This window comes from Oncorhynchus mykiss, chromosome 27, assembly GCF_013265735.2.
Source record: "Oncorhynchus mykiss isolate Arlee chromosome 27, USDA_OmykA_1.1, whole genome shotgun sequence".
NCBI classification, from domain to species: domain Eukaryota; kingdom Metazoa; phylum Chordata; class Actinopteri; order Salmoniformes; family Salmonidae; genus Oncorhynchus; species Oncorhynchus mykiss.
In genome coordinates this window covers 39,911,089-39,928,312 of record NC_048591.1, presented here as the reverse complement: position 1 = coordinate 39,928,312, position 17,224 = coordinate 39,911,089, and the positions used below count along the sequence as shown (strand labels likewise).

Below are 17,224 nucleotides of genomic sequence, written 5' to 3'. Positions count from 1 at the left end.
TCTGTGTGGCAGGCTTACAATGGTGGCAAAAAAAATTACATTTGAGAGTGTGCTGACTGGTGCTATAGGGAGTACAGCTGGAGGTTGAATGTTTGAAGGGGTACGGGACTATAGAATGTTTGGGAACCACTGCTCTAGGAAATCTGTATTTGTGGCAACTGGACCTTGTTTGGAACACCATTTTTTTTCTTCTTACTGAGATGTACCACTTTCCATCCATTTGTATAGCAGACCCTCATGCCAAATTGAGTAAAAATATTTTTGGAAATCAACGAAGCATGAGAAGACTTTGAGTTTGTTTGTCAATTAGAGTGTGCAGGGTGAATAAGTGGTCTGTCTTACAGTAATTTGGTAAAAAAAAAGCGAATTTGATATTGGCTGAGAACATTGTTTTCACTGAGGAAATGTACGAGTCTACTGTTAATGATTTTCCCAAGGTTGCTGTTGACGCATCTCTTTCTCTCTCTCAACAACAACAACAACAACAACATGGCATTGACTAACAATAAGGTCTCTCATCTAATCCCTGCTCAATGATATACACATACACCAACACTACACACACACCAACAGCACAATAAAACAGATCTAATTACATTGTGGCTGAAGTTGAATGAATACTGTATTTGTTTTTTCAATGTAATAAAGTTGAGTGTTTCGCTTTGTTTGGCACATGGTGATGACTCGTGGGCTTTCTGATGACTACGTGACCTCAACACGTTGTTTTACGGCCTCGTTCTCTCAAAGGCAACACTGTTTTTCTTTGCACAATAATTATTTCTGCCGTAAAGTCCAATGAACTTACACCAAGTTCGGCCTCAAAGTAAGTCAGAATCAAACACTAGTTAGTTGGAGCGATTTGTATCGTTAAAACACAGTGGTCTCCCCATCTTCGCACACACGCACACACATACACACACACTGTCAGTATCATCTCCTTCCTTCTCTGGTTTTCATTAGTTTTTTTTGCTGCTACTTCTGAGTGTCGATTTTCATACATAGTTATTAAAGGGAAGAATGACTCAAGAAGTTGCAGCATCATAATCTGACCTTGGGCGTCCCCCAAGGCTCAATACTGTGGCCAAAGTTATTACAGTCATCTCTAGTGGATTCCCCAGAGTGACGTTAGACCTTGTTTCACCCAACATCACATCATGATTCAATTAAGAAGAAAAAGAAAAAGTAGAATAGGAAAACACATAAGGACAGGGAGTCCAGTGACTAACAGTGCTGTCAGGATATGGGGAGGCATATTTCTGTCTAAAATATATTTCTGCCCCCTGTGCATATGATGTGATATACTCTATTGTCCTGAGGGTAAATTTGACTTGAACAACTAGATGGTAATTGTACATGAAGTACAATTGGTGGGACTTGATTTACCTCTATAAAAGTATTTTTGTGGTAAAAGTTAATTAAAAAAAAGTTTTTCTTTACTATTTAAAGCAAAGCAGTTTTAAAGTATGTATGTTTTTTTATTTTTTTTTATTTAACTAGGCAAGTCAGTTATGAACAAATTCTTATTTTCAATGACGGCCAAGGAACAGTAGGTTAACTGCCTGTTCAGGGGCAGAACGACAGATTTGTACCTTGTCAGCTCGGGGATTTGAACTTGCAACCTTTCGGTTACTAGTCCAACGCTCTAACCACTAGGATACCCTGCCGCCACATGGTAGAGGTAGTGTCTGCAATGGTGACTGGTAATACAGTGGCAAGAAAAGGTATGTGAATTGGAATTAACTGGATTTCTGCATAAATTGGTGATAAAAATGTATCTTATCTTCATCTAAGTCACAACAGTAGACAAACACATTCTTCTTAAACTAATAACACACAAACAAATATACGTTTTCATGTATTTATTGAACACACCGTGTAAACAGGGTGCAAAAAGTGTGTGAACCCTTGGAATTAATAACTGGTTGACCCTCCTTTGGCAGCAATACCCTCAACCAAACGTTTTCTGTCAGGAGGAATTTTGGACCATTCCTCCTTACAAAACTGTTTCAGTTCAACAATATTCTAGGGATGTCTGGTGTGAACTGCTCTCAATTGGGTTGAGGTCAGGACTCTGACTGGGCCACTCCAGAAGACGTATTTTCTTCTGCGTATTTTCATATTTTCTGTCCACAGAATATTTTTCCAGTAGTGCTGTGGAACATCAAGGTGCTATTTTGCAAACTTCAGACGTGCAGCAATGTTTTTTGGACAGCAGTGGCTTCTTCAATGGAGTCCTCCCATGAACACCTATCTTGTTTAGTGTTTTATGTATCGTAGACTCGTCAACAGAGATGTTAGCATGTTCCAGAGATTTCTGTAAGTCTTTAGCTGACACTCTAGGCAGCTCTAACCAACATCTCCAATCTCGTCTCATTGATTGAACTCCAGGTTAGCTGACTACTGACTACAATTAGCTTTTGGAGAAGCTATTAGCCTAGGGGTTCACATACTTTTTCCAACCTACACTGAGAATGTTTAAATGATGTATTCAATATAGACAACAAAAATACAATAATTTGTGTGTTATTAGTTAAAGCACACTGTGTTTGTCTATTGTTGTGACTTAGATGAAGATCAGATCAAAGTTTATGACCAATTTATGCAGAAATCCAGGTCATTCCAAAGGGTTCACATAAATTTTCTTGCCACTGTACGTAGTTGAACAAGCATGTACCTGAAAAGTTAGGATAGCCTGAACATAGGAATGTTGGTTTGCTGTATCAATCTTGAACAGATGAAAAATTAATGTTGGTGAGTTATTTTCTGCAAATGTATATAGTTCTAGTTTATAAAAGTTACAAAAAAATCAGAAGTTAGTATAGCTTGAACATGTGAAAGCTTGTTTGGTGTATGTAGCTTGAATGGTTCAAGAGTTACTGTTGGTCGGTTATGTTATGCTAATTTGTGCACATTGACATAGTTACTAGTTAATACTAGTTTTAAAGAAATTAGAAGTAAGGATAGCCTGAACATGTGAAAGTTGGTTTGGTGTCTCTTGCTTGAACGGCTCAAGAGTTACCATTGGTGACTTATTTTATGTAAATGTTTGCAAATCTAAGTTATAATTGATAAAAGTTTGAAAGAATTTGAAGTTAAAGTAACCTAAACATGTGAAATATGGTTTGGTGTCTCTAGCTTGAACGGTTCAAGATTTACTGTTGGCTAGTTATAAAGAATCAATAATTTGATAGCCTTTATGTTTTAAATATGGTCTTTTAACTTAATTGGCCAAGAAGCAGGACCCTTTTGAATTGCTACCTCTGTATTCCTGTGGTTCTCATTCAAACACATGTTCATTTCTGGACATTTAGTTCATTTCTAGCCTATAGTTAAAAAATGGTATATAGTATGAAAAATGTTTTGACAAGCAATCTAAGTAGAGTCAGTCTAAACATCTCAGCGTTGGTTTGGACTTAATAGCTTAAGCGGTGAAAGATTACATAGAAATAATCTACAATTCTAGACCTACCATTCTAGTCTATGGCTCTTTTTTTTGCCATTGAAATGCATCGGTATCCATAGCAACAGCTCCATTTGGGCTGCACGATGACGCGATATGAGAGAGCTGTTAGCTGACGTTAGCTAGCTTCCTTTTTTGTCACTCGGTTTGGCCTACAAACTATTATGACCACTCTATGGAAAAAGATGAGACTCTCACGAACATGTTGTGTTTACATGCTTTGCTCTCGGACGCACACAGGCCTTACAAACTCGTGTCTGAAAGTCCCCTGGTACCAGTTGAAAAAGTGAATGGAAGTACAGTACCAGTCAAAAGTTTGGACACACCTGCTCATTCAAAGTTTATTTTTTATTTGTACTGTTTTCTACATTGTAAAATAATAGTGAAGACATCAAAACGATGAAATAACACATATGGAATCACGCAGTAACCAAACAAGTGTTCAACAAATCAAAGTATATTTCATATTTGAGATTATTCAAAGTAGCCACCCTTTGCCTTGATGACAGCTTTGCACACTCTTGGCAATCTCTCAACCAGCTTCCTGAGGTAATCACCTACATTTCAATTAACTCAATAGGTTGTGAAAAGGTAAGGGTGGTATACAGAAGATAACCCAGTTTGGTAAAAGACCAAGTCCATATTATGGTAAGAACAGCTCAAATAAGCAAACAGTGCATCATTACTTTAAGACATGAAGGTCAGTCAATACGGAACATGTCAAGAACTTTGAACGTTTCTTCAAAACCATAAAGCGCTATGATGAAACTGGCTCTCACGAGGACCGCCACAGGAAACGAAAAGATCTTATTCTGTTGGCACTCGAAAAGGCCTCAGTTACATTACAAATGGTCTTTTTGTTCGATAAATTTCTTCTTTATATCCATAAAAACTCAGTTCAGCAGGCTGTCAATAATCCACTCGGTTGGATTGAATCCCAAACGTTACCAATAAACTTATCCAAACAAGTCAATCAACGTTTATAATCAATCCTTAGGTACCCTAATACGCAAATAAACAATCAAATTTAAGACGGAGTATCATTATTGTCTTTACCGGAGAAAACAAAAAGAACGCGCTCTCTCGGCCATGCGCATGGAAACACTACAGTCAAAATAGGAGCCCTTAGAAAAACGAATTATTCTCCCTCATATTTCCAAAAGCCAGCATGAAACTCTTTCTAAAGACTGTTGACATCTAGTGGAAGCCCTAGGAACTGCAATCAGGCACGATTTCACCCTATTATAAAAGTGCCAGCCATTGAAATCAGTGGTAGGATGAACATTTTTTGGGGGGGATGGTTTGTCCTCGGGGTTTCGCCTGCTATTTCAGTTCTGTTATACTCACAGACATTATTTTAACAGTTTTAGAGTATTTTCTATCAAAATCTACCAATTATATGCATATCCTAGCTTCTGGGCCTGAGTAGCAGGTAGTTTACTTTGGGCACACTTTCATCCGGACGTCAAAATACCGCCCCCTATCCCAAAGAAGTTAACTGACTTGCCTAGTTAAATTAAAACATACATTTAAAAAAGGACACCAAGAAGAAAATACTTGATTGGACCAAGAAACGAGCAATGGATATTAGACAGGTGGAAATGTGTTCTGATGAGTCCAAATTTGAGATTTTTTTGTTCCAACCTCCGTGTCTTAGTGAGACACAGAGTAGGTGAACTATGATCTCTGCATGTGTGGTTCCCACCGTGAAGCACGGAGAAGGAGCTGTGACAGTGTGGGGGAGCTTTGCTGGTGGCACTGTCTGTGATTTATTTATAATTCAAGGCACACTTAACCAGCATGGCTACCACAGCATTCTGCAGCAATACTCCATCCCATCTGGTTTGTGCTTAGTGGGACATCATTTGTTTGTCAACAAGACAATGACCCAATGCACCTCCAGGCTGTGTAAGGGCTATTTTACCAAGAAGGAGAGTGATGAACCTCAACCCAAATGAGATGGTTGGGAATGAGTTGGACCACAGAGTGAAGGTAAAGCAGCCATCAAGTGCTCAGCATATGTGGGAACTCCTTCAAGGATTGTTGGAAAAGCATTCCTCATGAAGCTGGTTGAGAGAATGACAAGCGTGTGCAAAGCTGTCATCAAGGCAAAGGATAGCTACTTTGAAGAATCAAAAATATATTTTGATTGGTTTAACACTTTTTTGGTTACTACGTGATTCCATATGTGTTATTTCATAGTTTTGATGCCTTCACTATTATTCTACAATGTAGGAAATAATACAAAACAAAAAAAAACCTTGAATGAGGAGGCGAGTAGGTCCAAACCTTTGACTGGTAAGGTATTTATGGAGACTGTATATACAAGCATTCTGCTACACCCGCAATAACATCTGCTAAACACGCGTACGTGCCACATACAATTTGAATTGATTTGTTTAGTGCCAAAAATAAGGTGTTAAATACAAGTAAAAAATTTAATAAAAACGTTTTCTTACCTTTCTTATGTCTCTCAGATATAGGACACACACTTAGGAACAAACTTTAGATGTTTTATTATCACACTTAATTAAAGTATTGAAAGGTTTGAAAGGAATACATACAGATTTTCCCTTCCGGAAGAGGAGCTGGTTTCCTGCCAGGGTGAAGTAGCGAGTCTTCCAGCGTTTGATGAACTTCCAGCGAACCTGCTTCTCTTTCAGTTTCCCCTCTATCAGCGGCTGGCCATCCTCGTTCACCACTGGAGAGACAAATCAAAACAACATAACGCTCAATCAGCTGTGATCCACATCCACTCACTTTTACCACCTGCTATTGCAGTGTATGCACCAACTGTATGTACCAACTGTATGTACCAACTGTATGTACCAAATGTATGTACCAACTGTATGTACCTACCAACCTACTGAGCTCAACAACAAAACAAAAATACATGAAGACACGATGATTGAAAAAAAGGAGGAATGGCTGAATAATTGCAGATAGTATACCCCTTTCCTCTCTTCTTTAGTCTTGTCTAAATTCACAGGAACAGCCAAATAGGTCTATACAGTATCTATACCAATGTTGTGTATACTCCCCTCCCTATAACAATGTTCTGTATACTCCCCTCCCTATACCAATGTTCTGTATACTCCCCTCCCTATACCAATGTTCTGTATACTCCCCTCCCTATACCAATGTTCTGTATACTCCCCTCCCTATACCAATGTTCTGTATACTCCCCTCCCTATACCAATGTTCTGTATACTCCCCTCCCTATACCAATGTTCTGTATACTCCCCTCCCTATACCAATGTTCTGTATTCTCCCCTCCCTATACCAATGTTGTGTATTCTCCCCTCCCCTATACCAATGTTGTGTATTCTCCCCTCCCTATACCAATGTTCTGTACACTCCCCTCCCTATACCAATGTTGTGTATTCTCCCCTCCCTATACCAATGTTCTGTACACTCCCCTCCCTATACCAATGTTGTGTATTCTCCCCTCCCTATACCAATGTTCTGTATACTCCCCTCCCTATAACAATGTTCTGTATACTCCCCTCCCTATACCAATGTTGTGTATACTCCCCTCCCTATACCAATGTTCTGTATACTCCCCTCCCTATACCAATGTTCTGTATACTCCCCTCCCTATACCAATGTTCTGTATTCTCCCCTCCCTATACCAATGTTGTGTATACTCCCCTCCCTATACCAATGTTCTGTACACTCCCCTCCCTATACCAATGTTGTGTATTCTCCCCTCCCTATACCAATGTTGTGTATACTCCCCTCCCTATACCAATGTTGTGTATTCTCCCCTCCCTATACCAATGTTCTGTACACTCCCCTCCCTATACCAATGTTGTGTATACTCCCCTCCCTATACCAATGTTCTGTACACTCCCCTCCCTATACCAATGTTCTGTATTGTGCCATGCAGGATACTAGTGTCTTAAAAAGACAATTACCACAGATAAGACAGAGTTCCATCTAATCTGAGATTTGGCTGAAGATGCTGTGCTTCAGTGAAATTCTCCTGTCAAAGAGAACGGTAGCCAAAACTCCTTCAGTCCAGTCCCACCAGGCAAAAAAACTGGTTGAATCAACGTTGTTTCCACATCATTTCAACCAACAAAATCAATGTGATGATGTTGAATCAAAGTGGAACGGAGATGGACAGCATTGAACTATATGTCAGATAGACAGGGTGAGGAGGGAGAGAGAGGAAAAGAGACAGACAGAGAGTGGTGGACAACCACACACACTCTCACACCTATTACCTTTCACTTCAAAAGCATTCCAATGGTTTAACACTTAGGAAGATGATCAAGTCCCAACTGCTGCTCCCTTTCCCCCTAGGAGAGGAAAACAACCTGGGAGTTCTCTCTCTCTCTCTCTCTCTCCAACATCGTTAAGAGTTGGGAAGGAATTTCACTGTTTTAAATGGCACCATGCAACTTTTAAATACTGTGTTTGTCTACAATGCATAGTCAGCATTTTCATAACAAGATGAAAACAAAGACATCTGAAAACAGTTATTACCTACTGTACGTATCCATCAGAGATATGTGGTTCTACGGAACAGGGATCTGTATGGACATGCCTGCTATTAGACTGTCTCACCTACGTATCAAGACTATTTATGGTGAGTCATTATTACACTGGTGCATTGTGTAATATGTGTTCTGATGGGGGTCAGTGTCATCAGGAGGGCAAGAGGGTGACTGAGGGATCACTGTTGGAACAAGGATGGGGTGTCTGAGCCCAGAGTGATACCTAATGGAGGATGGTCTCCCTGTTAAATAAGGAAAGTCAGAGATTCTCTTTTAGTTTGTTTTTATTTTGGCGGATTCATCCGTTTTTTTGTTTGTTGTTGTTTTCAGAATCGTAGAATAGAATCGTTTCTATTCATGGTTGTCCCTGTTTCTTTCTTTGGGCACCAAGCCCCGTTGAGACAGATTGAAGCCCCCGTCGAGACAGATTCAAGCCCTGTCAAGAGAGATTCAAACCCAGTCAGGACAGATTCAAGCCCCACCGAGACAGAGCCAAGCCCCGTCGGGACAGATTCAAGCCCTGTCAAGACAGATTCACTGGAGAGCCACACAAACACAAACAGCCTACTTATTAAATAACAAAACTGCTAATATTGCATTTATTCCAAAATACTACTGTACCAGTCACAGACGCTACTACTGTACCAGTCAGAGGCTACTACTGTACCAGTCACAGACGCTACTACTGTACCAGTTACAGACGCTACTACTGTACCAGTCAGAGGCTACTACTGTACCAGTCACAGAGGCTACTACTGTACCAGTCACAGAGGCTACTACTGTACAAGTCACAGAGGCTACTACTGTACCAGTCACAGAGGTTACTACTGTACCAGTCAGAGGCTACTACTGTACCAGTCACAGAGGCTACTACTGTACCAGTTACAGACGCTACTACTGTACCAGTCAGAGGCTACTACTGTACCAGTCACAGAGACTACTACTGTACCAGTCACAGAGGCTACTACTGTACAAGTCACAGAGGCTACTACTGTACCAGTCACAGAGGTTACTACTGTACCAGTCACAGAGGTTACTACTGTATCAGTTACAGAGGCTACTACTGTACCAGTCACAGAGGCTACTACTGTACCAGTCACAGAGGCTACTACTGTACCAGTCACTGAGGCTACTACTGTACCAGTCACAGAGGCTACTAGTGAACCAGTCATAGAGGCTACTACTGTATCAGTCACAGAGGCTACACATCCACTGTAACACTACTGTACCAGTCACAGAGGCTACTACTGTACCAGTCACAGAGGCTACTACTGTACCGGTCACAGAGGCTACTACTGTACCAGTCACAGAGGCTACTACTGTACCAGTCACAGAGGCTACTACTGTACCAGTCACAGAGGCTACTACTGTACCAGTCAGAGGCTACACATCCACTGTAACACGACAGTATCAGAGAGTTACTACAGTGGCTAGAGAATCAAAGACAATAGACTCAGGAGTGACATAGCCTGGTCCCAGATCTGTTTGAGCTTTTGCCTACTCAATCAAGCCTATAGACATTTATCAAATGTTTGGCATGACAATTCCACAAGGAACAGAAACAGTCCGGCACCCAGGCTATATTATAGAGATCAGAAACAGACCGGTACCCAGGCTATATTAAAGAGATCAAAAACAGTCTGGCACCCAGGCTATATTAAAGACATCAGAAACAGACCGGTACACAGGCTATATTAAAGAGACTAGAAACAGACTGGTACACAGGCTACATTAAAGAGATCAGAAACAGACTGGTACCCAGGCTATATTAAAGAGACTAGAAACAGACTGGTACCGAGGCTATTAAAGAGACTAGAAACAGACTGGTACCCAGGCTATATTAAAGAGACTAGAAACAGACTGGTACCGAGGCTATTAAAGAGATCAGAAACAGACTGGTACCCAGGCTACATTAAAGAGATCAGAAACAGACTGGTACCCAGGCTACATTAAAGAGATCAGAAACAGACTGGTACCCAGGCTATATTAAAGAGACTAGAAACAGACTGGTACCGAGGCTATTAAAGAGATCAGAAACAGACTGGTACCCAGGCTATATTAAAGAGACTAGAAACAGACTGGTACCCAGGCTACATTAAAGAGATCAGAAACAGACTGGTACCCAGGCTATATTAAAGAGACTAGAAACAGACTGGTACACAGGCTACATTAAAGAGATCAGAAACAGACTGGTACCCAGGCTATATTAAAGAGACTAGAAACAGACTGGTACCGAGGCTATTAAAGAGACTAGAAACAGACTGGTACCCAGGCTATTAAAGAGACTAGAAACAGACTGGTACCGAGGCTATTAAAGAGATCAGAAACAGACTGGTACCCAGGCTATATTAAAGAGACTAGAAACAGACTGGTACCGAGGCTATTAAAGAGACTAGAAACAGACTGGTACCCAGGCTATATTAAAGAGATCAGAAACAGACTGGTACACAGGCTACATTAAAGAGATCAGAAACAGACTGGTACCCAGGCTATATTAAAGAGACTAGAAACAGACTGGTACCGAGACTAGGAGTGGCTACTTGAATAGATGTTAACACTACCAAGGTGCTTAGAATGACAAACACCAGAACTGAGAGCAATAGACACACAGGCAGCATAGCTAGTGATTCATTATGACCCTAATGCATTTACATTGGATGACTGCCACATCAGAATAGTAAAAAGGTCCCCTTAGATCTGCCAGGTAAAGACAGTGTGAGAGTACCATTTTAGCCACAAAGAAGTCCCTACTGTGTGGGTTATTTTAGCAAGCCCTTTCTCCCATGAGGTCAATGGGTTTACCTCACATTTATTTTTGTTTTATTTTATTTAACCTTTATTTAACCAGGCAAGTCAGTTAATAACACATTCTTATTTACAATGACGGCCTACCAAAAGGCAAAAGCCCTCCTGCGGGGACGGGGGCTGGGATTTAAAATGTAAATAAATAAAAATATAGGACAAAACACACATCACGACAAGAGAGACACCACAACACTACATAAAGAGAGACTGGCAAGAGAGACACCACAACACTACATAAAGAGAGACTGGCAAGAGAGACAACACAACACTACATAAAGAGAGACTGGCAAGAGAGACACCACAACACTACACAAAGAGAGACTGGCAAGAGAGACACCACAACACTACATAAAGAGAGACTGGCAAGAGAGACACCACAACACTACACAAAGAGAGACTGGCAAGAGAGACACCACAACACTACATAAAGAGAGACTGGCAAGAGAGACACCACAACACTACATAAAGAGAGACTGGCAAGAGAGACACCACAACACTACATAAAGAGAGACTGGCAAGAGAGACAACACAACACTACATAAAGAGAGACTGGCAAGAGAGACAACACAACACTACATAAAGAGAGACTGGCAAGAGAGACACCACAACACTACATAAAGAGAGACTGGCAAGAGAGACACCACAACACTACATAAAGAGAGACTGGCAAGAGAGACACCACAACACTACATAAAGAGAGACTGGCAAGAGAGACACCACAACACTACATAAAGAGAGACTGGCAAGAGAGACACCACAACACTACACAAAGAGAGACTGGCAAGAGAGACACCACAACACTACATAAAGAGAGACTGGCAAGAGAGACACCACAACACTACATAAAGAGAGACTGGCAAGAGAGACAACACAACACTACATAAAGAGAGACTGGCAAGAGAGACAACACAACACTACATAAAGAGAGACTGGCAAGAGAGACACCACAACACTACATAAAGAGAGACTGGCAAGAGAGACACCACAACACTACATAAAGAGAGACTGGCAAGAGAGACACCACAACACTACATAAAGAGAGACTGGCAAGAGAGACACCACGACACTACATAAAGAGAGACTGGCAAGAGAGACACCACAACACTACACAAAGAGAGACTGGCAAGAGAGACACCACAACACTACATAAAGAGAGACTGGCAAGAGAGACACCACAACACTACATAAAGAGAGACTGGCAAGAGAGACACCACAACACTACATAAAGAGAGACTGGCAAGAGAGACACCACGACACTACATAAAGAGAGACTGGCAAGAGAGACACCACAACACTACACAAAGAGAGACTGGCAAGAGAGACACCACAACACTACATAAAGAGAGACTGGCAAGAGAGACACCACAACACTACATAAAGAGAGACTGGCAAGAGAGACACCACGACACTACATAAAGAGAGACTGGCAAGAGAGACACCACAACACTACACAAAGAGAGACTGGCAAGAGAGACACCACAACACTACATAAAGAGAGACTGGCAAGAGAGACACCACAACACTACATAAAGAGAGACTGGCAAGAGAGACACCACAACACTACATAAAGAGAGACTGGCAAGAGAGACACCACAACACTACATAAAGAGAGACTGGCAAGAGAGACACCACAACACTACATAAAGAGAGACTTAAGACAACAACATAGCAAGGCAGCAACACATGACAACACAGCATGGTAGCAACACATGACAACGACATGGTAGCAACACAACATGGTAGCAGCACAAGACATGGTACAAACATTATTCGGGCACAGACAACAGCACAAAGGCAAGAAGGTCGAGACAACAATACATCATGCGAAGCAGTCACAATTGTCAGTAAGAGTGTCCATGATTGAGTCTTTGAATGGCCCACAACGATGGAATGGTTTACCGTATCAAAAGCTTTGGCCAAGTCAATAAAAATAGCAGCACAACATGTCTTAGAATCAAGGGCAATGGTGACATCATTTAGGACCTTTAAGGTTGCAGTGACACATTCATAACCTGAGCATAAACCAGATTGCATACCAGAGAGAATACTATAGACATCAAGAGAGCCAGTCAGTTGATTATTGACAAGTTTTTCCAAGACTTTTGATAAACAGGGCAAATTGGAAATAGGCCTATAACAGTTCGGATCAGCTTGATCTCCCCCTTTAAATAAGGGAGACACTGTGGCTGCCTTCCAAGCAATGGGAACCACCTCAGAGAGGAGAGACAGGTTTAAAAGGTTGGATATAGGCTTGGCGATGATAGGGGCAGCAACCTTAAAGAAGAAAGGGTCTAAACCATCTGACCCAGATGGTTTTTTGGGGTTAAGTTTAAAGAGCTCCTTTAGCACCTCGGACTCAGTGACCGCCTGCAGGGAGAAACTTTGTAGCGGGGCAGGGGGGGAAAAGAGGGAGGAGCATTGGGGCGAGTTGCATTAGAAGGGGTCGGAGATGAGGAAATGTTGGACAGCAGAGGCATGGCTGGGTAAAATAGGAATCCTGACTTAATGAGGTGGTGATTAAAGAGCTGAGCCATGTGCTTCTTGTCAGTAACAACCACATTATCAACATTAAGGAACATGGCAGCTGTGAGGAGGAGGGTTTTATTCTCCAGGTCTTTAACCGTTTTCCATGAACTTCTTGGGGTTAGACCCAAAGAGAGAGAACTGCTCCTTAAAGTAACTAACTTTGGCCTTCCTAGCCTGAGTGCACTTATTTCTCATTTGCCTGAACGAGAGCCAGACAGCCTGAGTATGCGTGTGCCGAGACTTTCGCAAAATGGAATTCTTGAGGTGATTCTATACCAATTTACAGAAGCCAGGTCATGAAGGAAGGCTTGCTCATTAAAGTTTTTAGCAAGCGTCTATGACAAATCAGGACAGGTCGTTTCACTGAGCAGCCATTACGAACACAGGCTATAAAACAGTGATCACTAAGGTCATTATAGAAAACACCTAGACTGATACCTATCAGGATTATCTGGGTGTTGGAGTCATACCTTTTGGGATTGGTAATAATCAGAGAAAATTTAGAGAGTCCCATCGCTTTAGGACTTGGTCAGGTGGTTTAAGCATGTCCCAGTTTAAGTCACCTAGCAGGACAAATTCAGACTTAGGGTAAGGGGCCAGGAATGAGCTTAGGGCAGGTAGGGCACAGGCCAGTGCTGATTGTGGACAATCACACCCAGCAACAGTCAACACGGAGCCATTTGAAAGTTTAATGCTTAAAACGAGCTGATCAAATTGTTTGGGGACAGACTTGGTGGAGACAACCGAGCACTGAAGGTGATCCTTGGTAATGATTGCCACCACCACCTTTGGAAGATCTGTCTTGCTGAAAAAGGATATAACCAGAAAGGTTAACATCAGTGTTCAAAACACTCTTTCTTAACCACGTCTCAGTAATGACCAATACATCTGGTTTGGAACTGTGAACCCACATTTTCAATTGATCATTAGGTAATAAGCTTCTAGTGTTAAAGTGCAGAGAAAACACAGGCTTTTACAAGAGCAGAAATCAGAGCACAAGTCAGAATTGAGGCTAGCAACAGTAGATGGGCCAGGGTGTACAAGCACATTTCCAGATATAATCAGCAGTAATAGAAGCAGGGAACGGCAGAGGACAGGTAAAGCTCTGCATTGTTGATTTTTTTTAATGATATTTGAATGTGCATCAGATGGCAACAAGAACATATTGTACAGCGATTTCATCAGGTTACACGAATACACAAAGCAGGTTAGAGGTGGTTAGAATAGGATGGGAGGCCAAGAGTCTGTGTAACCAATAGAGAGTCAGAGTCCCGAGTGTGAGAACAAACATAGTCTGTCCCACGGTGGGGGTAAACAAGCAAGTTCATAGTCAACAAAGCGTGCAGGAGTCATGAGGCAAAAAGCATAAAGCACAAGAAAAATATATAACTTGGGGATAACGCTTGTAAGTTCAAAGAGTCACTCGCCTCAACAGGATAACTTGAGAGAGTAGCTCTCTATCAGTCCAGTAGGCAATAATCGTCTGAGACAAAATAAATAAATAGTAGGCCTATACTAGCTTATTCAAGTGTTTCATAATAAGTTACATAAGTTAATTAGCCTACCTGTGTGTGTGTGTGTGTGTGTGAGTGTGTGAGTGTGTGAGTGTGTGTGTGTGTGTGTGTGTGTGTGTGTGTGTGTGTGTGTGTGTGTGTGTGTGTAAGTGTGTAAGTGTGTGCTGGAGGCGAGTGAAAGCTCGGGAGAGAGGGGGCAGTGTGGCGGGGGTACCTGTTTCTGATCCCAAATGTGGTCACGCATGTGAACACACACACACACACCAGTCAGACCACCCCAATTATACCGTACACCACACACAAGCCACATGGGATTATTAATACATACCAGTGCAATCAGCAATAACTACCTGGGAGCACAAAACTAAAGTGGATAAATGATTACACTTCACAGTTAGAGCAATCTGTTCCAATTAGAGGTTGGTGACATATGGTGTGTGTCCTGGGAGTGATCCGTCACTCGGTAAGGTGGCCCTAGAGAGGGAATGGATGGCATTGGAAAATAAGAGGGTGATGATGACAGATCGTTGACAGGGTAGAAAGAGAAGAAACGCTTAAGGGATGGCCTTTCACCTTAAAAGGACATGTCAAAAAAAATATGTACACTTCATATTCATCCTCTCCAGCACCATCCCAACATCAACATATGTGAAAACGGTACGTTTCCACGTTTTGTAGTAAAAAGACAGAGGAAGATAAGTGGTTCCAATGACATCTTCAACCAATTAGTAGGCAATTAGTGGCAATGCCTAATCACACTTGGTTAAAATCACACATTGCACACCGATGATGTAATTGGAAACACCTTTCTTTCCAGGTGTGTTATATTAGACAGATGAGAACAGGTGTGTTATATTAGACAGATGAGAACAGGTGTGTTATATAAGACAGATGAGAACAGGTGTGTTATGTTAGACAGATGAGAACAGGTGTGTTATATAAGACAGATGAGAACAGGTGTGTTATGTTAGACAGATGAGAACAGGTGTGTTATATTAGACAGATGAGAACAGGTGTGTAATATTAGACAGATGAGAACAGGTGTGTTATATTAGACAGATGAGAACAGGTGTGTTATGTTAGACAGATGAGAACAGGTGTGTTATATTAGACAGATGAGAACAGGTGTGTTATATTAGACAGATGAGAACAGGTGTGTTATGTTAGACAGATGAGAACAGGTGTGTTATATTAGACAGATGAGAACAGGTGTGTTATATAAGACAGATGAGAACAGGTGTGTTATATTAGACAGATGAGAACAGGTGTGTTATATTAGACAGATGAGAACAGGTGTGTAATATTAGACAGATGAGAACAGGTGTGTTATATTAGACAGATGAGAACAGGTGTGTTATATTAGACAGATGAGAACAGGTGTGTTATATTAGACAGATGAGAACAGGTGTGTAATATTAGACAGATGAGAACAGGTGTGTTATATTAGACAGATGAGAACAGGTGTGTTATATTAGACAGATGAGAACAGGTGTGTTATATTAGACAGATGAGAACAGGTGTGTTATATAAGACAGATGAGAACAGGTGTGTTATATTAGACAGATGAGAACAGGTGTGTTATATTAGACAGATGAGAACAGGTGTGTTATATTAGACAGATGAGAACAGGTGTGTTATATTAGACAGATGAGAACAGGTGTGTTATATAAGACAGATGAGAACAGGTGTGTTATATTAGACAGATGAGAACAGGTGTGTTATATTAGACAGATGAGAACAGGTGTGTTATATTAGACAGATGAGAACAGGTGTGTTATATTAGACAGATGAGAACAGGTGTGTTATGTTAGACAGATGAGAACAGGTGTGTTATATTAGACAGATGAGAACAGGTGTGTTATGTTAGACAGATGAGAACAGGTGTGTTATATTAGACAGATGAGAACAGGTGTGTTATGTTAGACAGATGAGAACAGGTGTGTTATATTAGACAGATGAGAACAGGTGTGTTATGTTAGACAGATGAGAACAGGTGTGTTATATTAGACAGATGAGAACAGGTGTGTTATATTAGACAGATGAGAACAGGTGTGTTATATTAGACAGATGAGAACCGGTGTGTTATATTAGACAGATGAGAACAGGTGTGTAATATTAGACAGATGAGAACAGGTGTGTTATGTTAGACAGATGAGAACAGGTGTGTTATGTTAGACAGATGAGAACAGGTGTGTTATATTAGACAGGGAGGTTGAGGTGTGTTATGTTAGACAGGGAGGTTGAGGTGTGTTATGTTAGACAGGGAGGTTGAGGTGTGTTATATTAGACAGGGAGGTTGAGGTGTATTATATTAGACAGGGAGGTTGAGGTGTGTTATATTAGACAGGGAGGTTGAGGTGTGTTATGTTAGACAGGGAGGTTGAGGTGTGTTATGTTAGACAGGGAGGTTGAGGTGT

The 17,224-nt window shown here is 41.2% G+C and overlaps 1 protein-coding gene across 1 annotated transcript in view; it reads right to left on the bottom strand.

Annotated features, from left to right (window-relative positions):
* Positions 1-17,224, bottom strand: part of LOC110507223 (ventricular zone-expressed PH domain-containing protein-like) — a 156,891-nt gene that overhangs the window by 9,767 nt on the left and 129,900 nt on the right. The window contains exon 13 of the mRNA XM_036965017.1: positions 6,025-6,161. Coding sequence (XP_036820912.1) covers positions 6,025-6,161 — 137 coding nt within the window. The remainder of the gene's footprint in view (positions 1-6,024; positions 6,162-17,224) is intronic.